General features: G+C 41.6%; 1 protein-coding gene across 1 annotated transcript in view; it reads left to right on the top strand.

The window, feature by feature from the left end:
- The first annotated feature begins 1,505 nt into the window (after positions 1-1,505).
- Positions 1,506-22,197, top strand: part of LOC120796284 (glutamate dehydrogenase, mitochondrial-like) — a 27,619-nt gene continuing 6,927 nt past the window's right edge. Inside the window, exons 1-7 of the mRNA XM_040138930.1 lie at positions 1,506-2,357; positions 13,416-13,496; positions 13,613-13,668; positions 17,215-17,278; positions 17,786-17,880; positions 19,571-19,750; positions 21,814-21,951. Of these exons, the coding sequence (XP_039994864.1) occupies positions 1,946-2,357; positions 13,416-13,496; positions 13,613-13,668; positions 17,215-17,278; positions 17,786-17,880; positions 19,571-19,750; positions 21,814-21,951 (1,026 nt within the window). The 5' untranslated portion in view covers positions 1,506-1,945. The remainder of the gene's footprint in view (positions 2,358-13,415; positions 13,497-13,612; positions 13,669-17,214; positions 17,279-17,785; positions 17,881-19,570; positions 19,751-21,813; positions 21,952-22,197) is intronic.

Here is a 22,197-nt window from a genome sequence, read left to right as displayed (position 1 = left end):
TCGTGGTTATAAAATGAGGATTTTAGCAGAGCAGCGGCTTGGAAGTGGCTGCTGGTCGACATGTCGTCTTAATGGGCCACATTTTCAGCAGCAGGCTTTAGCTGCTCTCCACTGAAAGTAGTTGTTAACAGCTGTTCCACAACAGTTTTCAACTAGGTCCTCAATTTCGCACATTGACCATACGTGGTCCAGACATAGGCTGGGTTTTGACCCAGTCTTGTTCCACGTATAAATGTGTTAGCCACCACTATAGAAATATGTTAAATCACCTGTTATATCCTGTATCATTCCTCAGTTTTATGCATTGCAACTTGGTTGTTACAAAGTTTGTTTTATGTCTTTTTATCTTTGTGTTTGCATGTACATGACTCACAGTCGTCTCCTCACTGCTTGGAGAAAGAAAAATTATGATGGGGAATCACCGAATCATTCACTTATTTATTTTTGTTGGTCTAATAGTGGTCAAGTTCGGATATCTTATTTCTAAAAAGTAAAAAAAAAACACACACCATGAAAATGGTTTGGTATTTGTAGAATGCAAACGCCCCCCCCAGTCGGCTAAAACCCCCGTTTTCCCTGAAATGGTTCAGGGTCTCTGCAGGTTCACCAGATAAATTTAAGACTTTTTAAGACCACTTTTTTATACCACATAGAATAATAGTTGATACCCGTGTCATGGTTACACCGACCAAATTATGAAGATATCAGTGAAAATCAGTCGGGATGATAAGGCCTTGAACTATTTAGCAATTAAAAAACAACCCAACTATTTATTTATGGTCATCATATGATGGTAGGCTACTGGACATTTTCCAGCCAGTTTTCACAGTTACCCTGTACACTGTAAATCATTTTAAGTTTGTTCATAAGTTCCCCTGCTGCCTTAAAAATGTGAGTTAACTATTTAACTCACGTTATATAGTTAGTACAATTTTCAGAAAGAGTAAGTGAGTTAAGCTGTGGGGGACGTTTTGTAGCAGAGTCGGCACACAGACACCAACCTGTGAGGCTGCTCCCAGTCCCTGTGTTGGACTCTAACCGTGTGGGGGGGTCGGCACCGAATTCAATACTTACCTTCATTGTGGGTAATGCTGTTTTCAGTGGGGGCTGGGAAGCCTGTTAATAAGCTGGATCTGTTTCTTCAAAAAACCGCCATTTAATGAGGTGAGTGAACTTTAGCAGCTGATTAATTTAACTCACGGTGTCAACAGGCCTCAGGGGAGAACAGCTCATGTTTGTAAGGTCTGAAGTCTGGAAATGAAACTTTTTTACAGTGTAGTTACAGTTGTAGCTACAGCTGTCTGTATAAGCACTAAAATGAATAACTACACTACTAGATTACTAACTGCGTTAAATGCCAATTTTGTTGGAATGCATAAAATCGCAAATGAAGTATAATATTTCACTCACACTACTCTACTCCACACCTGGCAAAGTGCTACTGACATGTGCTTTTATTTTGAATGCCGGAGCCGGAAGTTCGACTTGTACCCTTGGCGCTAGCTTAAACAACCACAAAATACGGGAAAATGCGTCGAAAGCGTCTGAAATGTGACAGCTAGCCTTCGCTTTGTGCGCCCGTCGCTGCTTTTAGCGCGTCTCGCTGCGTTCACGACGCCGACGGTGGCGTTGGGACGCGTCCGTAGCCGGCTTCGCAGCGCTAACGTTTAGCCGACCGGCGGCACCTTTCCGGCGCGATTCTCCTCATTAGAAGCGGGCTCGTGTCATTTTGCGTTCGGTTCAAATAAACGCAGCTGCACGTGCACTCGCGGTCACGCACGCTGCGGTGTAGTTCAACAGGAAGGGGCGGCGGGAAGGAGGAGCCGCTGCTGCGGTACAACTTTTAGTTTCCCCCCCTCCATTTCCTCGTCTTCCCCCTCGCTGCCCTGCTCTGGTCCGACTCGCGCATCTCTCCGGGACGTTAAACTTCCATAAAGCCCCAAACATGTACCGGTATTTCGGAGAGCTACTCACCCGGGGAGCGGGCACCGTCCTGGCCTCGGGCTGCTCCGCCGCTGCCGCCGCTGACTCGGCTCTCCCGGCGTCCGCGTCTCTCCTGCGGTACCGCGGCTACAGCCAGGCCGTGGACCGGGACGACGACCCCAACTTCTTCACCATGGTGGAGGGCTTCTTCGACCGGGGAGCTGCTATCGTTGAGAACAAGCTGGTGGAGGACCTGAAGACCCGCGAGAGCCCCGAGCAGAAGATGAAGCGAGTCCGCGGGATCCTGCGGATCATCAAGCCGTGTAACCACGTCCTGAGCGTCAGCTTCCCCATCAAGAGAGACAACGGCGAGTGGGAGGTGATAGAGGGTTACCGGGCTCAGCACAGCCAGCACAGGACGCCCTGCAAGGGAGGTGAGCCCCGCGCCTGGACCCGGGATTTCGTAACAGTAATGTCATAATATATAATAATAATAATAAAGGTCTATTATAACAATATCACAGCAGCATTGTAAGACTTTACAAGCGGCTGACAGGAGGGAAAAGGTACATGACTGGGCCTTTTCAGAGAGGTGAGACTAGACTCTGTAGTTTACAACAGGATCATTGTTGCTATTTTTTAATATAATGAACATGTTATTGAATGTTTACACAAGGGAACAAAGACAGATGAGGCTCACTTCACCAGGAGACCTGTCAGAGCCAGACCCCCATATACACATGTACTAAACAGGGAAAAACAGCAGCAGCAACAACAACAACAACAACAACAACACCACCACACTGACATAATCTCCAGAGTTGAACACAGCAGTCCATCGGTTACACGTAGCCGATTCTTCAAAATGAGCTGGATTCTTTTTCCTCCAGTTCCTCCGCAGTGTCCGTTTATCTTGTCCAAAAGCCTAAATAATCAATCTGCTTTCAACAGGAGGAGACGTCAGAGTCCGGAAATTCAGAGTTGAGCCCAAAATAAACGGTTTTACAGAGACTTGGAACTACTTGTTTAGGCCTTAAAAAATAATCCGATGGATATATTTGGCAAGACCACAGCATGTTTAGAATAGAGGCACCATTCTCTTCATATCTCCAGCAACCGGTCACAAGTATTAATTACTATTTATATAACTGTTGTGGTGCATTGTATTGATGCTACTCAAACAGGATTTCCAAAGCCAGGTCACTTGTCCATTGTTTTCTTTGACCTTGATTAAAGGGGCGCATAATTGTTCCTGCAGTTCCTGCAGATCTTGGAAGCAACGCCCCTTCATGTTAAAGACCTTGTGGGCATTTAATGATTATTATAGAAATGTTGTGGTGGATACGGAAGCGCGTGCAGTAGAATTGGCGATACCACACTAAAAAATGAGTACAAGTAAAAGTCCTGCATTCAAAATTACATGAAAGTAAAAGTACAGAATCAGAATGTACTACTACATATATACTAATACTGGTAGTATCAAAAGTAAAAGTGTTCATGGAGCAGAATGCCTTCCGTCGGACATTATATACAGTACTGTACAAATATTGTAGGCATTAAAAGTAAAGTGAGGATGTTTTCAAAAATAAAGCCAGGAATAATGGTTATTTATCAATTAACTTCATCCAAAGTGCAATAAAGAGAAAAAACCTAAATCAGATCAGTATTTGCTGATCTGATTTTTGCTGTACTTTTGCCCAGTACTGTGTTCACAGTATATGTAGGCAGCATTTTAACGTTGCAGCTGTCGAGGTGGAGCTGATTTTAAGAACTTGATAGGTCTCTGTATTTGGTAGTTTAGTCTGTAAAAATATGTCACATTTTGTAAACCGATCATATGTTTTACATGTGAAATCTTATTTGTGAAGTAACTGTGAAGGACATGTTAAAATGTTAGACAAGCGTGCTGTGTGCAGGTTTTATGACCGAATAAAACCGAACCTAATTAGTAACAACAGCTGTCAGATAAATGTAGTGGAGTAAAAGTAAAGGGGTTTTTTTGCCTCTGAAATGCAGTGGAGTGGAAGTATAAGGTAGAATAAAGTGGAAGTGATCAAATATAGTACACATACTTCAAAAATGTACTTAAGTACATTACCTGAGTACATGTTCTTTCCAGTAGTTACTCTCCACCACTGGAAAAGACAAAAATACTATAGAACGTCTATAGTTTCTATCACAGTCTTACACAGGATGCTCTGCGAGGGAGGTAAGGAGCTGGTGTATTATAGGAATATCATAACATTACGATACAATATATTAATGTCCAACATGATGGAGGCTGCAAAACAAATGGGACCAGGCACAAGAGGGAATTCATTAGAATATTATAGAAATGTTGCAGTGACACCGGAACTTGACTGTAAACTTTGTCCTGATGTTGGAGCTCGACGAAAGGTCAGGAGGTCTTTCTGGTCGGTTTAGTCTGGGGTTGCATTTAGTTAAAGCTACAATATTTTCATTCTAACAATGGATCAAATGACTGTGCAATGTGAGAAGGGTCATTCATAGTGATGGAAAGCAGCAAGTTCTCACAGAGTAACTGGAACCATTAAATGTTTGGCCTGTTTGCATAAAAATGACTTAAATGATTAATTGATTATCAAAACAGTTGCTGATACATTTTGATAAACTAATCCATTAATTGAAAAAAATCGTTGCAGCTCTAACTTGTGTTTAAAACTGTACTGTAATATTTGTTTATTTTTAAATATGAGTGCTAATCAACAGCAGAGTTTCTCTTTGCTGTTGACCATCATGTAAAAGTTGCAAAACCTTCAGAAGAATTTTAGAAATTGTTAGACAGCTTAATTATCGTTAGAGTCCAACGGCTTCAGCTGCTCATCTCACTCCCTCGTTTCCAGTCTGAAAAATATGAGTTTAGAAACAATGTCCATTCAGAAGCCGATTTCGGAGGATATCCCTTCACCGGAGCTAGCCTCACTGTACCATACGTAATTATCTGCTGAAATTCTGTTATTAGAACAATAACAACGAGTTAATGTAATGCTGTATCAGCCACTGATTTGAGAGGCATTCCTACAGATTATTATTAGTCCAAATGATGACATGGTCATCTGAAGGAGCTGCACCAGTTTACAATGTAATACATTTCCAGTCACTGAATAAAATACTACATCATCAGTAAAATGTCTTGGGTTTAATGGCATTTTTAAATATATAATAAAATTTTAAATATATTAAAATTTCAAGAGCTGCTATTACATTATTGGTTTCTACATTTTTGTACCGCTTTAGTCACGCTGTGTGTGTGTGTGTGTGTGTGTGTGTGTGTGTGTGTGTGTGTGTGTGTGTGTTAAAAACTGCATGTTGGTATGTACAGCAATAGTGTGCAGGATTATGTAATAGAGATGGTTCTGTGCATGTTGAAAGGAGCTTCAGGCACGTTCAGTGTGGTTGAGGTTGGTGAGGTTTCCTCCCCGGACAGGAATGCTGACAATCCGGTCGGCTGTTGGTTCACCTGCAGACCGTGTGGGTGTGTGTTTGTTTTTGTCTGGTAGTGACACATGTAGGGTGTCTGGGTATCATTTTAAAAATGATTAATATTTGTTCAGATGCTATACTTTTATAGGATAGTTTACTTATCTGAGAAGTATAAACCCTGTAATATATAAAGTAATTAAAATTAACTCCACCTTTACCAGCTGCAACTGGTAAAGTGATGCTTAGACATTAATGCAGCGATCAATATTCATAATACAGAGTACTTTTAGTTTACTGTTTAGGTACTGTAAGTACATTTTGATGCAATGACTTGTGTACTTCTACATAAGTAAAGTCTTGAATGCGGGACTTTGTAACAGAGTATTTTTACCCAGTCGTATAACTACTTTTACTTTTACTTCCGTGGAGTTAGATTTCAGAGGCTAAATGAGAACATTAATAATTACCTCGGGAACGCCGTGAGGAAATTTCTTCAAATTTGGCACAAACGTTCACTTGAATTCTAGGATAAATTGATTAGAAGTTGGTGGTCAAAGGTCAAAGGTCACTGTGACCTCAGAAAATCAATTTTTGGCCATAGAATTCATATGCTAATTATGACGAAATACAAAATTCCTTCAAAGTCTTCACTACATACATACATATATCTATATATACACACACACACACACACACACACACACACACACACAAGCTTTGTCTAAACTGAACTCAGAATCAGTGCTGGAGCTGAAATTGTTTCCTCGACAGCAGCGACAGGGTGTCTCCAGGAAAAGACCCTGTTCAGAGCTAAAAGCTCCACCAATTTGTCATCAGAAACCTGAGACAAGTTAATCCCATCAGACTGTGACATTCTCCGCAGGAAAAGTTTCATGTTAGGAGGAATTCTGGCCCCAGTTCAAACTCCGACTTGTTGTGATTGCTACTGATCTGTGCTGTAGGGGAAATCTTGACAGCAGGTTGTCCTCGAGTATCAGTGGTTGGTGTAATAGTAGCTGTACTGGCTGAAGAAGTAGTAGTTGTTGCATTAGTGGTCGTGGAGGTGGTATTAAACCCTTTGATTTAAAGTATGTAGTTAGTGCTTCTATTCAGGGTTGAAAAGAGGATTGTTTTTTCCTGCTAAAACTGACAAGTCTTCAACAGCTGGCTGGTATGTGATGTGATCCTCTAACGTTCCACTTCAGACAAGAATAACTGGCTCGGAGGCCCTTTTTTCCCCATTGTCGACCAGATGCAAGTTTCTGTGTTTCTGCCACAGAAATGAAGAAAAACAAAACTGCAGGCAGTGATTCCGGGTTCAAGCCCTTTTTTATATCTCAACAGAAAGAAGCGGCTCAGTCGGCCAAAATTAAAGCTGCGAGCAGCAGCAAGCGGGTTTCAGGCTTCACAAAGTCGTCCTGTCCACCAGGTTTTAAGGTACAAGTTTTTGGTGTTTGTAGCGCCCCCTGCGCTGCAACGATTAGTCAATGAATAGGTTAATAAGTTATGGTTAACATTTGAAGACGTCAGCTTGTACTGTAGGACATGATAAACGGCATTTTCCTCCATTTTCTGACCTGTAGCGATTAATTTAACGATTTATCTACGGATCAATAAATTGTGAAAATAAGCAGCCGATTCCTCTGTAATAAAGCTACAACCATATTGAAGATGATACTGCGAGTGATAGCAGATGTCGGGCTGTAGTATGAAGGAGTCAATTTTCCACTTAAAATACTTTATTTTGAGGATTTTACAATTAACCAATAGTTAACAGAGCAAAGAACTAATTACATAATACACAACACGTACAACTGAACAGACACGGCGTTTTCCACTTTTTTTTTTTTTGGAACATTTTTATCGACGAAACCATTAATCTATGAATTGATTAATCTTGAAAATTAGCAGATTAATCGATAATAAGGTTACAGCCCAACTGAAGTCAAGCTGCTGATGATGGTGGATTATTAAGTGGATGTGATCATGTTCAATCAGGGATTAAACCTTTCGTGAAGAGAGGAATGTTGTAATTCTCTTTTCCTCTTCAGTTTTTGTCAAACACTTTTAATTTCTCTTTAAAATTGCTGCTTCAACATCCTGGTTGTGATAGTTATTGGGATGATGACAAGTTATAACTGGGTGACGTGTGTTTGTTTCAGGTTTAAAGGAGTGGCAATAACTAACTGTGTTTGCTCCATTATCAGTATTTCTTAGGAAATACTGGACGTTACTGCCCATCAGGTACCGGATCCTGTTGAACCCTGATGTTGTTGTGACCGTGATCACTGTAGTTGTGACTTCCAGACCAGGAACCGTCTTCTATTGTTGGTTTGAAGTTGTTTAGTTGATTTCAAAATCCAACCACAGCTCCTCTGCATTTAAAGTATGAGTCTAGTGTTATTCTATATATTTCTTCTTGTCAATAAATGCCATGTACTGATCCAAACCAACAGCGTGTTAGTCCGTCTCTTATCACTTCCTGACCTCCCTCCTCTGTCTGTGGCTCTCAGCTCCGAGCCCATTGGCTCCTGCTGAAGACGTAAGTCTTTAAACGTATATAGTTTTTTCTTTTGAAAACAGCTCAACATTTCCTAAAACAGCTGCTCACTGTAGTTTTTATCAAACAGACAGGAGGAAATAGTGCATTTGTGGGGGACTATTTTCAGCCGCGGATTAATCCACATTTGGTGCTGTAGTGAATAACCGGGGCAGCAGGATGGTGTGTGTGTGTGTGTGTGTGTGTGTGTGTGTGTGTGTGTGTGTGTGTGTGTGTGTGTGTGTGGGATTGCAGTACAGTGCAGATATCACTTTCACAGAAGTTAAAACCTGTTTTCAGGCTCAGGCAACATCCTCATCAGCTGACACGAGACGTGAATATTATCTGAGGTGTGTGTGTGTGTGTGTGTGTGTGTGTGTGTGTGTGTGTTCTGTCTGGTGTGTCAAAGTGAGGCTTTTTTGTCCACCCTTTTGTTTTTCTTTTTTATTCAAATTAATTCAAAGTGGTGGACCGAATCAGCAGCAGTGAGTTCATTTGTTGTTGTGGTTGCAACCATTTTTGTTGTTAATTTAGTTTAAAAATGAAATGAATCCAAGGTACTTTTAGCGGCTGACTCTAAATGTGCCTTTGGATGCGTCCACCTTTTATTTGATGAGTGAAAACCGTGGAAAACAGCTGCCTGTAGAAAAGTTAGATTTGGACGCAGTGAGAAGCGTTCGGCCCATTGTCTCTTTGGTAAAACTGTAGTATTTTAATCCAGCTGGTCAGAGTGTCTGTAAGGCTTAAACCTTTTGTTTGTTGCCATTTTCTAAACTCTAAATACAGCATTTCAACATCAAACTCTACTGATGAATGCTTTATGTAAGGTCTGTCTTCACAGGAGTGCTCTGTCCACACAGTAAAGCGAAGATGGCACACACTGCTGGTTTTATTCGGCATTAAAAGTATTTCTGCCTCCAAAATTCATTTTGATATCCAAGACGACAGAATGAATTGAAGCAGTTAGTTAAATCAACCAAAAATCTGAATTTGTCTGACCAGATGGACGATAAGAAAACCAAAGAAAACCACAAGAAGTGCACTGTTTTGTCTTTGTACACACTTTTTTCCTGAATCCTGGTTTGGACCCAGTGGTTGATGTTTCGGAAACCAGCCCTGTATATACCAATGTAAACATAATGCGAATTTATTATCAGTCTTAAAGAAAATGTAAAGAGTTAGCATCTAACAACCCACACCTCCATGTCTGATCGATCATACTGCTGCTGAAAAGAGGTTTTATAATAAACCAACCAGCAGTCTGACAAAGAATTCTTAACTCAATGACCACTCACTAGCTTTTTCCTTAGCAGATGGATTTTACTCAGTTGTACTACAGTTCTTTGTATATAGAGGGAGATTGTGACCCTGTCTGTTCAGAAATGGTCTCCCACGTCAGGTGTGGATATCCTCCTTGATCCCCTTCTCCTGGGCAACGACCTGTGACCCCTCCTCAGTGGATGCTGTGACCAGTTACGATCTGGTGTTTTAAGATTTGCACATTAAACTACTGTTTCCAAAACCGAGAGTGAACTTAAATACTCAGCAACAAGGAGTCATCGTCACAAAACAACTTTAATGCTAAAACTAGCTCCCGGCTGTCTGAGTTAGGACAAACTGAAAAAGAATTGCCATGCCAGCCCCAACCTTAAGACTCCTATGTTTTTATGTCTGTTACTACAAGCTATTATAGCACAAGTCACCTCCAGAGGATGATTGATGTGCAAGCAGCAGAGCAAACAAAGAGTGCATTAGCAGCCAGGTATTTTAATCATGTGATTTACCAGAGGGACTCCACGGTTTGACTCTATTTCTAGAGGATGGAAATTTTTCATTTCTACGTGCAAAGGTTAACAAGCTGCCATTACTGTGGTGGCATCACTGTAGCCCCTGTAACCTGTGTATAACACTCTGATATGTGTTCGGGATTTCACCTTTTGAGCACTTTTGCCAAGAAAGGAACCAGTTATACAGGCAGGTACATTAGTATCTGGGCAGTGACACAGTTTCCCAAATTTTGCCTCTGTACACCACCACAATGGATTTAAAACGAAGCCATCAAGATGTGGTTCAAGTGTATACTTTAAGCTTTAATTCAAGAGGGTTAACAAAATGTTGCATTAGGAACCGTTTAGGAATTAGAGCCATTTTTATACGTAGCCCCGTAATTTTCAGAGGCTCAAAAGTAACTGGACAAACCAACATAATTATAAATATAAGGATTATTGCTAATACTTGGATGAAAACCCTTTGCAGTCAATGGCTGCCTGAAGTCTGGAACCCATGGGCCCCACCAAATGCTGAGTTTTCTTCCTTGAGTTTTCTTGCTAGGTCTTTACTGCAGCCACCTTCAGTTGCTGCTTGTTTGTGGGTCCTTCTGCCCTCCTAATCATGGCCTCCTTCATTTGCATCAACACCTCTTTGAACCACATATTGAGACATGAACAGCTGCCAAATGCAAATTCAACACCAGACATTAAAATAATAAAAATTGAAAAATTGAAAAAAAACCACCCAAAGACGTTTGGCCAGTTTGAACCAGACAGTTAGATGCCTGTTCTGTCCAGTGCTGTAATCAGCTGCTCCAACAACAAACTTACTAAGTAAAAGCCACCAGCCCCTGCTCTGTGAGGTCATCTTACTTTTAGAATTATCCCTTAAATCCTCATGTTTAGATCATTTTCTGAGCAAAGGGGCCATTTCACACAGCAAACGCCAACTATCTTATGGGTTTGTGTGCAGTTGAGGCCGCCCTCTGCTAGTTAACGTGGGATGAGATGTGTTCGGATCTGGGTTGGCGCACACAGGTTTCCTCTGTCAGTCTGATCTATCTGTTGATGAATGTTGAAGCTTTCGCTGGATGGTGAATGGTCTTAACATGACACGCTGAGTATCTATTAGTTATCTCTGGATACATTTGACCAGCTGCCAAATGTCCTAGCTGGTAGAGTAGGTGATGGGTGTGGTTGTTCTACCAAAGATAAAGTAAAATCATTAGAATTCAACTTGATCCACCTTGAAACTCTTTGTTCTGCTCATTTAAATGAGCCTGTTTTGACCACACTCAGACTCATTCACTGCAGCTTCATGCAACATTTCTTTCTGACGCCACGCCTGTCTGCATCCTGTAACTCTTCCACACTCGTCTCTTTATTTAACTTCTTTTTTTCCCCACTTTTTTCCTTCTCTTTTCCTTGCTTTTGTTTTTGCTTCCTGCACTCTCACTGCTTAACATTTTTATTTTCTACCCTCGTCCATCATTTTGTCTTTTTCTCCTGCTGTTCTCAATAAAAAGATAATTATAATTTAAATTTTAACCCTTTTGTTTTTTTGGGAAGAAGTCTCAAAGTGGAACTTAGAATAAGACAACTCTCTGGTTTTTCGCTCGTGGTTTTTTCCACTCTCTCTGAGCTGCAGCCATTTTGTGCAGTTTCCCTGCAGCAGGCTGTATTTACAGTGATGCGTGCGAACAGGCCTGCATGTGTTGGCTCAGCTCCAGACTCATTTGCAGCTTCAGAATGAACTCCCTCCACTTTTTGTGTGTTTTTATTTCCATACAGAGAGACACAGAGACGACTGATTTGAGCAGCAGAGTGAAGAAACTTTAATGTTCCCTTCTCAGTTATACTGAAAATCTCCTGTACATACCAACAGCTGTTTATATTTTCACAGCAAACCAGATTTTTAACAGAAGACTTTTACTAACCTGTTGTTATCTGTATACTTTAATTCACGATGATGATGTGAAACAGAGAAAAAACAGAAAATCTGAGACACTGGAGAAACAGATTTCCAGGAATGGTTGGTGTTTTTGCTTGATAAATCCCAAAAAAAATGTTCATGAATGAGCATAATTTTTGTTGATTTAATTTTCTGTTAACACACTCGTCAGTCAGCGAATTTGTTGAGTTCTGCTGTTGTTTGTTTTAATAAACCGTGTTAATCAAAGTCAGTCAGATGTTGATGCATCTGGAGAAGGAAGCAAGTGGACTTAAAATGAATGGCATACGCACATTACATGTCAGTTTGAAAGGAACAATGGCACAGCTAACGATTGAAATAGTCTCTTCACAGCCCATCACCACTCACTCTGGAAGGGGAGTTGAGGCACGTTACAAGATGCAGTCTCACAAATCATGCATGTTTTGGTTTAGGTGCAATCTCTCCATCCTCCCAAGATGCAAAAAAAAAACTGTCTCAAGAGAAAGATAAAAGAGAGTGAAATACTGTAAACTGTAAATAAAAGAAAACAGCCGCAAGCGGCGATGAGCGGGATCCAAGCACATTGTTTTGACATATTGATTAAACAACTTTTAAAGCTCAATAGTCATAAAAATACTTTAGGAGTTTTGAGAATGAATTGATTATGCAAATTTTGAAAAAAGAGTGAAGGAATTCAAAATTGACCATTGGTTGCAGTGAAGCAAAGTTTCATTACATATTTCAAGATGTGTTGCAAAAAGAAAGATGTCTCTATGGGCTTCTGGTGATTTTTGGCAGTTTTCTGAAGTTTTGAGTGCTTTAATTTTGAAAACTCACTCATAAATCCCACACACTTTCATACATCATGTCATGTATATTTCTGAAAACAATATAATATAAAAAATATTTAAGGTTTTCGCTGCCCCTAGAGGCAGAACGTCCCACGGCTGCGAAGCTCTGAGCTAGGTTCTGAACATGTGCACCAAACTTGGTTACAGCACCTTTAAATCAAATTTGACTTATGAGAGTTTATGTGAAAATGACCTTAACAACACAATTTTAAAAATGTCTTAACATATTGAGAAAAAAAGATCTTTTGTGCGGCTCTTTCCAGACTTTTCCTGTGTGAAATTTGGTAAAAAATTAGATCGCATTTGAAGGCTGTGAAAACTTTTAAAGGTTTTGGACGTAATTCAAAATCGAGGAGGTTATAAGCAAAAAAAAAAAAAAAAAAGTGAAAATCGTCACTGCAGTGCCACCATGAGGCCACCTAACACAGATAGAATGGTGAAAAGATAAGAAAGGCATCATGCCAGCTTTAACTAAAATCCAAACACAACATTATGTGATAAAGGCCAAGTTAAACTCGAAGAATCCAACCATTGCAGCTGCGGCCGCATTCGCTTATGTGATGGAAATAGTTGTATTGTTTTGATCATGTTTTGGGGAAAATTACGGCTGTTTACGATGCTGTTCTTGGACGCTTCGTGCTCTCTGGAAACAAAAGCATCTTCAGGTAATGTGACAAGTAAATATGATAAGAATCGTCAGAGTCATAGTTGTTGTTTTTTAGCTCCTGTCAGTCAAAACACAAAAAACAGACCAGGTTTTATCAAACTGTCCTCAGTGTTTGATCCAATCTGAACTTCACACAGACCAGGAACCCCGACCTGTAGAAACTGACCTTGACAGGAACAGAAGTAGACCAGAAAGTCTTGACATGAGACCTGATGTAGGTTTTGTTGTAGCTGAAGACCTTTACTTTAAAAGTGGAAGAATCAGAGATTTTTGTATTTGTGTGTTTCAGGTATCCGTTACAGTACAGATGTGTCTGTAGATGAGGTGAAAGCTCTGGCCTCGCTGATGACATACAAATGTGCCGTCGTCGGTGAGTACGCACAAACACACACACACACACGTGATATTTAAAGTAACTCCTCTGGTTGTGGTTTTATAGTGAAGTTGTTATTTAATCTGGGTTAAAATAAAGTGAATTTGTTCCAGATGTGCCATTTGGTGGAGCCAAAGCCGGAGTGAAGATCAACCCAAAGAACTACTCTGTAAGTTCAGACACAACCTCCAGACAGTATCTAGTTTCTAGTTGATCTTCTCCTGCGTTCACACATCTTCCCCCAACACATAAGATCTGATTCATTTGGAAATGATAATGAAAAGCAGTGCTCGGATTCTGAGAAGCAAAACAACAAAGTACAACATGGACAGATTTAAGACCAAGAAGAAGAGAAAAACTGGTGACGCTCATTAAGAAAACATGTCAGTTTATGAAATCCAGTGGTCTTTTTCCACAATAGAACTGGTTTTTAACCACTGACGTGACCTGTTACCAACTACATCACGGTAAATTAGGAATTTAAAGAAGGGATTAATTAAACACCACGTTACCTGAATTATAAATGAAACGACTCAAGATAACGACTTCATTTAAAACCGTGGAGCTTCAACTCCGCCTGTCGCTGGTCAACGACTGGTCAGACAGAACCCAGCGTATTAAACAGCAGACTGACATACAAGCGTCCAGGCTTCATTGAAGAGCATCCATTAGATCAGACTGGACCCGGTGGACATACAGTATCCAACAGAACCAAGTCTGGCCCAGTTCTCCTTCATCAAAAGGCCTGGAGCCTTCAACAGGAAATAACCATGAAACTGTTTCCCCAGTCTTCCCACAGCAGACTCTGCTTTTACTGGTTTTATATGTGCTGACGTGCTGCGGTCAGCGTATTGTGTCATTTCTGGTTGCTGGTGTTTTTGTTATTGGTAGCGTGATTTATTTTTTTTTCTTCATTACTGCGGCTAATTACCCGCTGTACATTTGAACTTACACTAGTTCTGCTCGCTCGCTCTCAGCTCTCTCCTTCTTTCAGCGACCTTCTCGCTAATTCACAGTTGTTTACAAACTATTCAGATCTGCTCCTTGCTTTAGCTTAGCATTACTAGTTAGAGCTGGCTCAGGTGAGTCCTGAACCATCTCTTAGTTCTGCTGCTGTAGGCCTAGATTGCCAAGGGGACTTCCCATGATGCACTGAGCACCTCTCTCTCTCTCTCTCTCTCCATGCATTTATATAACACTTCTTCATGTCATTCACTTTGTCTTCTCTTTCCCGTAGTTTGTGCTTTTCCTCCCTGTCCTCATTCTGCAGGTATCTCTGACTCCGGAGCTGCCACCACTACTCAACGCTCATTATCATCATCACTGTTGTTGTTACTATTATTATTATTATTATTATTAATTGGTGCTACTATCATTGCTACTGTACCCATGGGTATTGCCATTATTATTGTCATTATAACAACCAATCTGACAGTTATTGAATACAACAGAATATACAGCTGTTCCCGGTCCCCGCCCCCAGTTTCTCTCCTCTCAACCCAACCGGTGGAGGCAGACGGCCATCCACCCTGAGTCTGGTTCTGTCGGAGGTTTCTTCCTGTTAAAGGGAGTTCTTCCTCTCCACTGTCACCAAGTGCTTCCTGATGGTGGGAGCTGTTGGGTTTCTCTCTATAACATTGCCAGGTTTCGACCTGGCTCTGCAAAGCGCCTTGAGATAACGTGTGTTTCGATTTGGCGCTATACAAATAAAATTGAAATGAATTGAAAAGATAATACACAAACCTTATCTACATGATAATGTTAGTACAGCAGCTGGAAGCAGCTGCTCAGGTGGGACACATGTCCCGGGGATGCACAAATCCTGTGGAGCCCTTTTTATCAGTAACGCCAAACTGCGTCCAGTCCAGTTTGGCGTTAGCATGAGCCTCAGCTAGCGTAACCGGACAGACAACACCTTCATGCTGCAGCGTTCATCGACACGACGTCAAAGCGAGTGCAGGAAGGAATTATATCCGCAGTCCTTACAAAACTTGAGGCATAACACACTACAGACATGTTTTAATACTGACTTAGTTCAGACCTGCTGGGACCTGCAGTAATTCCCCACAGGGGCCCCTCAAGGTCCCAGGACCTCAGATTGTGAAACGCTGCTGTATGTGTTGTTTTTCTAGAGGAGTGTGTTTGTGTGACAGCGGGTCCGGACATCGTCAGCTGTCAGTGATCTGTGTTTCCTGGTTCACCCGCATTCACCTGGTCACCCGGGTTTTGTTTCCTTCACGCGTGACTCAGCGGGTCTAGTTTTCTTTTTTTTTTTTTAAACTAATCGGTGTAAACAGGATTAAAAGACCACTCTGCCACCTCTCTGAGGCTGTAACGATGACTACGCTCAGAAAAACTAAACTGCTGGATGAAAGAGAGAACTGATCTCAGACCGTAAAGGACAGGTTCACTTGGTGCGTAGAGAGAGGGAGAGGGTCGGCTGACTCTGGAGTACAGCACGATGGTGAATTAACGGGTTAAAGTTGGCAAGAGATCTTAATGCACTAGAGCCTTGGACCGCTCAGTGTGAACTGCGTGCCCGCATGTCATCATAGCAATATGCTCATTTAACCTGTATTTATTACTTAAGTTAGCGTTATGTCAGTGCTGCAGTGTAACTGAAAATGCCTTTGCATGTCCACGCTGACACGTAAACCCTGTGAAATAACAGCGGTGTGTTCCTTTAACCGGTGATAACACTGTTATGTTGACCTGACTGACCCCCAACCCGACCCCCCCCACCCCTCCCAATCTGCTGAGAGGAAACGCTGAGCCATCAGCTGGCAGAGAGACACCGGGATTCACTCTCTCTCTCTTCCTCTTTAACATGATGAGTCAATAACTTTCTCTCTCTCTCTCTCTGTATGTGTGTACAGATTGATTTCATTTCTATCACTCTCTCTCTTTGGGGTTGAACTCTGGCTAAATGTTTGCTTGACCTTCCCTGCCGACCTCTGACCTTGTTCACATGAAGAAATTCCAGGAACTGGATTCAGTTTAAATGAACAACAAGTGTCAAATCAGTTGCCATTCAACAAAAAAAATCAGTGTGATTCCGTCAGGAGTTCGGGGTGTCCACATCAAGGTCGGAGTCAGGGCAGGGTTAGCCTAGCTTAGCATAAAGTCCCTGTCCATTCTACTCCCTGTAAAAAATATGAAAAAATATTTTTTTATAATGTTTGATTTTGTGACTTTTTTTTTTTTTTTTACCCTTTTCTTTATCCTTAGTTACCATTTAGCCAGTAGACGCCTGTTTCACTGTTGCCCAGTTTGTTGGATTTCCATTTCATTCCACTTTGCTACTGAATCATTACGTAGCCAGAGAGTTATTGTTTTAATTAACGCAGCATAGTAATTCAATTTGGAAGAGCCAGTCCCCAAGCACTGATTTAGTTATTCTGATTGTTTTGCTCCAGGCTTTCATCTTCACCAAATAAATGTGCCAAAGATTTTAACCAGTTGGTTAAAGATTTTTTTAATCATATGAATTGGCAAGTTTTGAAATAAAAACTGGACTGGAAGCAAAAATACAATTACAACTCCTCTAAAGCTCAATGCATTTTATCTTATTAGCTTAACCCACACACATAAACAATAGAAAATCCTCAATTAGAGGTTTTAGCGGGAGTTGTTACTGAGCTGACGTTTTTTTTACGTGTGTGTGTGTGTGTGTGTGTGTGTGTGTGTGTGTGTGTGTGTGTGTGTGTGTTTTCAGGACACTGAGCTGGAGAAAATCACCAGGAGGTTTACTATCGAGCTCGCCAAGAAGGGCTTCATCGGTGAGTGAGTCAATGACCTCAACAACTCCGTGGTTTCCTTGAAAATTACCTCAGATCACCAAATCAAAAAACAGCCGTGCAGTAAAACAGAACAGTCACACTCTCACATATTCTGGTTTTTAGAAACCTGAGGGAAAATTAAAACAACAAGCACAAAACCATTTTTATACAGTTTGATGTAAAGAGCTTTGAGCTGCAGCGATACAGAGAGATACATATAAAGTTTATTGTAATTAAATGAGGGGAATATCTTTTGGAATAATGCTGTTCATCCCTGCACTAGAGTTCAGAGAGTTCATCAGTCAAACACTCGTTTTTGATGAAGCAACACAAAACCGTGACGAAAGTACATTTTTGGTTTGCAACAGAACAGAAACACAGAGACTGCACTACCTGAATACTTGAAGACTCTCCATGTTGTGGTTTCCTTTCGTCTCTCACACATCTGTACCCAATCGGTTAGTTGTTTTTTTCACGGTTTTCTGAAATGTTCCCGCGGTTCTGCAGGGCCTGGTATCGATGTTCCCGCTCCGGACATGAGCACCGGGGAGAGGGAGATGTCCTGGATCGCAGACACCTTCGCCACTACCATGGGACACTATGTGAGTCTCCGCTCTGAATGTTAAACTGGATTCACAAATCCTAGATTATACAGGGAGCATGAAAACCGACAGGGAGTGTCTCGTTGAACAGAAAAGCCATGTCTGCAGGTGGACAACATGAGATGTAGACTGAGCTGAGCTCAGGATTTATAAAAAGGTTGGACATGGACTCAGACTGAGCTCAGACTGGAGGGTTTCTGCTGGCAAACCAAAACCACTGAAAACTCTCTGATCAGACTGCTGGATGTTTCTTCAATCAGTGACTGCCTCCTTCATTCCCTCTTTGTCTCATTGGACTCATTACAAAGTCATTCACATTTTGGCTCAGGAGGCAGAACCGTCTCCTAGTAATTGGAAGGTTCCCGGTTCGATCCCCGGCTCCTCCGGAGAGCGTGTTGAAGTGTCCCTGAGCAAGACCCCGAACGGTGGCTCTGAATGGTTGATAGACTAGAAAAGCGCTCTATAAATGCAGTCCCTCTACCATTTACCCTCTTACCCTGACCTCTTCTTATCAGTGTACAGGAGCTCTGACAGAGCAAACACAGATATGCACCAGCGATTGATCATTTCTCTTTCTAATGACTGCTGGGTTGGGTCTGTTTTCGGTTGTAAAATGACTTTCAGCAGTTTCATGGTGTCGTCCGATAAAGGACACGACTTCAGAAACCCTCTAAATACTTATTAGAGCTTCAGTGTAGAATGAAACTATGCAAACTTTGCCGTTTTTTTTTTTTTTTTTTTTTCATACAACTTCGTCCTCTCCACACAGACACACAGTACCTCGTTTTTGTTTTACTTACTCGTAAGTACTCAGTAGACCACTGCTGCTTATGTATTAACATTTTTATTCAGATTGTTTGGTGAGTCGAAGGGCTATTTCTTAGGACTTGGTATTTAACAGTTCTACAGTGATGTGAACTTTATCTGGGTTGGTAGAGAGTATACAGAGCTGTTTATCTGGCTGTGTAGGACGTAGCTGGGACGGCAGAATACCACAGTTTTACATAAACCTTTGCAGAAGGGCTAAAAATGACAATCGGGAACTTAACGAATCCGGGTCTTTTACCAACATGGAACCAGCCGTTGGAACCCATTCGTATGTGTGAGTACTGGTGCAAAAAACAAAAAACAAAAGACGTGACTCATTTGATTATTGAATGCTGAGAACCAAAGGACAAACGGGTGGTGCCCTTCAGGTTCAAGCAAAACAATACAGCAGTTCATGAAGCCTTTTGAATGAGTCAGACCTTGTTAAGTCAAGTCAAGTCAGTTTTATTTTTATAGCAACGGATCCTAACAGCAGTTTTCAGAGGGCACTATTCATATGGAGCAGAAGGGAAGAGAACATGGCACAAAGCAGGTTCCACCCAAAGATGTATTATAATAAGAAGAAGACTAATAATACAACTAGTAATAAAAATTATATTAATGAGACTAAATATAAGACTAATAATAATAATAACTGAAGCCGTGGGTGCTGAGCAGGATGAACTGGTTAATGACTTTAGCAGTGTTGAAATTCAGACTTAAAAGGAGCTGAAGCCTGAAATGAGACACAACGGTTGTGTGTTTTTATCGATTTACAGGCTGTGCACAGTCTTTCTAACAAGCTTTAATTATTTTAGCAAAAACGTCCTCCACTCTTCCATTTGTCCAACTCTCTGTTTTTTTTTTTCTTTTCCGTCCTCAGGACATCAACGCTCACGCCTGCGTCACCGGGAAGCCCATCAGTCAGGGGGGAATCCACGGTCGGATCTCCGCCACCGGTCGAGGAGTTTTCCACGGCATCGAGAACTTCATCAACGAGGCGGCCTACATGAGCCAGCTGGGGATGTGTCCCGGTTTCCAGGACAAGACCTTCGTCATCCAGGTACGCCCCGTCCTCTTCATCATCACTCCACAGTTTTACAGAAGTTGGTTTTCAAAAAGTCAACAAATACTGCATGTTAGGGCTGCAGCTAACAGTGTTATTCATCACTGATTAATCCTTATCGGAATATAAAGCATTAGAAAATAAGGAAAATGTTGATTACAATATCACAGAGGTGAAGTCATCAAGTGTCTTGTTTTCTCAAACCAACAGTCCACAATTCATTGTTAGGTAAGAACAAGAATGTTTGGCATCTTTGCTTGAAAAACGATTAATCAATTATCAAAATAGTTGCCGATAAATTTTCTTTGGGCAGATTAGTCGGCGAGTCGTTGTAGCGCTAATCCATGTCCATGCTGTGTGAACCTTTATGAGAATCTAACTGCTCCGTATTCATGCTAATCTTACGTGTTTCTACCGTTTAAATGCAGAGCTCACAGGAAAATAGATGAGAGGAGTTCTGTAATTTTCAGTATATTTATCACTACGGCTGTTCTGTGACCAGCTGTTGTTGGACCAGATGACAGAAACCCTTCAGTTTTTAGTGGCAGCTACTAAATGAATCAACACTAACATTAATGAAGCCTAATTTACGCTGGCAACCTGAAAATGAGCTGAGCAGCAGGAGATCTGAAATGTTTTTAATGACGTACGTCTCAGGTAGGAGCCAATGAGCTCGGAGCTGAGAGCCGCAGACGGAGGAGGGAAGTCAGGAAGTGTTGAGAGACGGACTGACACGCTGTTGGTTTGATCAGCACAATGTGGGGAAAAATACAGAGTAACACCAGAACACCGGGCAGATCCTTGAATGCTTAAATCATATCATTCTGTGTATAGATCATGTTAAGCTGAAGATGCCTGAAGAATCTGCTGAAGCATGGATTTGGGAGCTCGTCAGACATATTGATTCAATGGTCAGGAAAGAAATTCCCTAATGTGACACACAAAATCTGTCGCTCGCCTCTTCTAGATTTCAAAGATGTGAACAGTTGGAGGTGGTCAGAGCGGTTTTCCTCCTCAGGGACGGCAAAGACTGTGGTTAGTCACGGCAGTTACAGTCAATGAATGGGGGGAAAAAATGTATTGAGACAGCTCCAACCGCTCCTCCCTCCCTCCTCCCTATTCGTGGATCCCATCAAAATCCTCAGCTGTGACTCATCAGTGAGCAGTGACTCATCTGAAGCCGCACAATTTTCCATCAGTCTTAGCAGACCAATTACAGAAGACATGACCCACAGCACAGTTTTTATTGAGGCTCAATTATGACACGTACTGTAATATTTCTTAGATTGCTTTCCAGTGGACAGTCCCCACTGAGAGACAGACTCAAAGGTCCCGATTATGCTGTAGATGGGCCGTAGCTGTAAGAGAATGAAACAGTGAGAAAGATGCCTGAACAGTAAATCCCTCCGATTAGCAGCGTCGCCCAGAACGCCAACGCGAAAGAATGAAGCTGTAATGGGGGCGATAACGCCAACGTGCAGGTACAGTGTTCGCCATCTCAGTTTACTGAGTTATCATCATAAACCAAAGCAGAGTCGATTATTTGATCAACAGAAAATTAATTGGAGGCTGTTTTGATAATTTTTTTAGAAAATATGCCAAAGTTTTTTTGTTCCAGTTTCTCCAATATGGGGATTTTCTGTTTTTCATAGTAAACTGAATCTTTTTAGGCTCTGGCCTGTTTGAAGACATCACTTTGGACTCTGGGAAACTGGGATGTACATTTTTCACTGTTTTCTGATGTTTTGGAGACTAAACAATTCATTGACAAATCAAGCAGATGATTTGCAGATTAAATGACAATGAAAACAATCGTTAGGTGCAGCCATTAACCGTTGAACGTGCTGGACAAGGTTTAAATGTTGACCTGATGATGGCGCTAGATGAGAAGCGAGATCGACATCTAATGTTATTCCAGCTCATCCTGAGGGGAACACGAACGTCGGACCATCCAACACATGTCGAGATGATTCACTGTCAGTCCGTCGCGCTGTGAAACCAACATTGAGAAATGTGTGTGGTGCAGCCAGGGTTCAGTGTGCCCTCCGCTCTGCCTGCAGGGTTTTGGTAACGTGGGTCTCCACTCCATGCGTTACCTTCATCGTTTCGGAGCAAAGTGTGTCGGAGTCGGAGAAATGGACGGAAGCATCTGGAACCCCAACGGCATCGACCCCAAAGAGCTGGAGGACTACAAACTGGTCAGTACTGGTGATATATTACCGAACAGAGCTTCAAACTGGTCAGTACTGGTTATTATTTAACAAGTAGGAAGAAAAATTACAGCTTTAAAATTGAGTAACAGTAACACACACCCATAAAAAAACACAGACCAGTGCGCCACCTGCTGGAAGAACAGTGTTGCTACTACAATACAGTAGGTCTTTATTAAACCAGGGGAAAAATGTAGTCTCGTTTAATGTGTGAACACTGGGCTTTTAATTCTC

Source organism: Xiphias gladius, chromosome 11 (assembly GCF_016859285.1).
Source record: "Xiphias gladius isolate SHS-SW01 ecotype Sanya breed wild chromosome 11, ASM1685928v1, whole genome shotgun sequence".
NCBI classification, from domain to species: domain Eukaryota; kingdom Metazoa; phylum Chordata; class Actinopteri; order Istiophoriformes; family Xiphiidae; genus Xiphias; species Xiphias gladius.
Note: the sequence above shows the minus strand (reverse complement) of the source record. Positions and strands in the feature narration are given on the sequence as shown.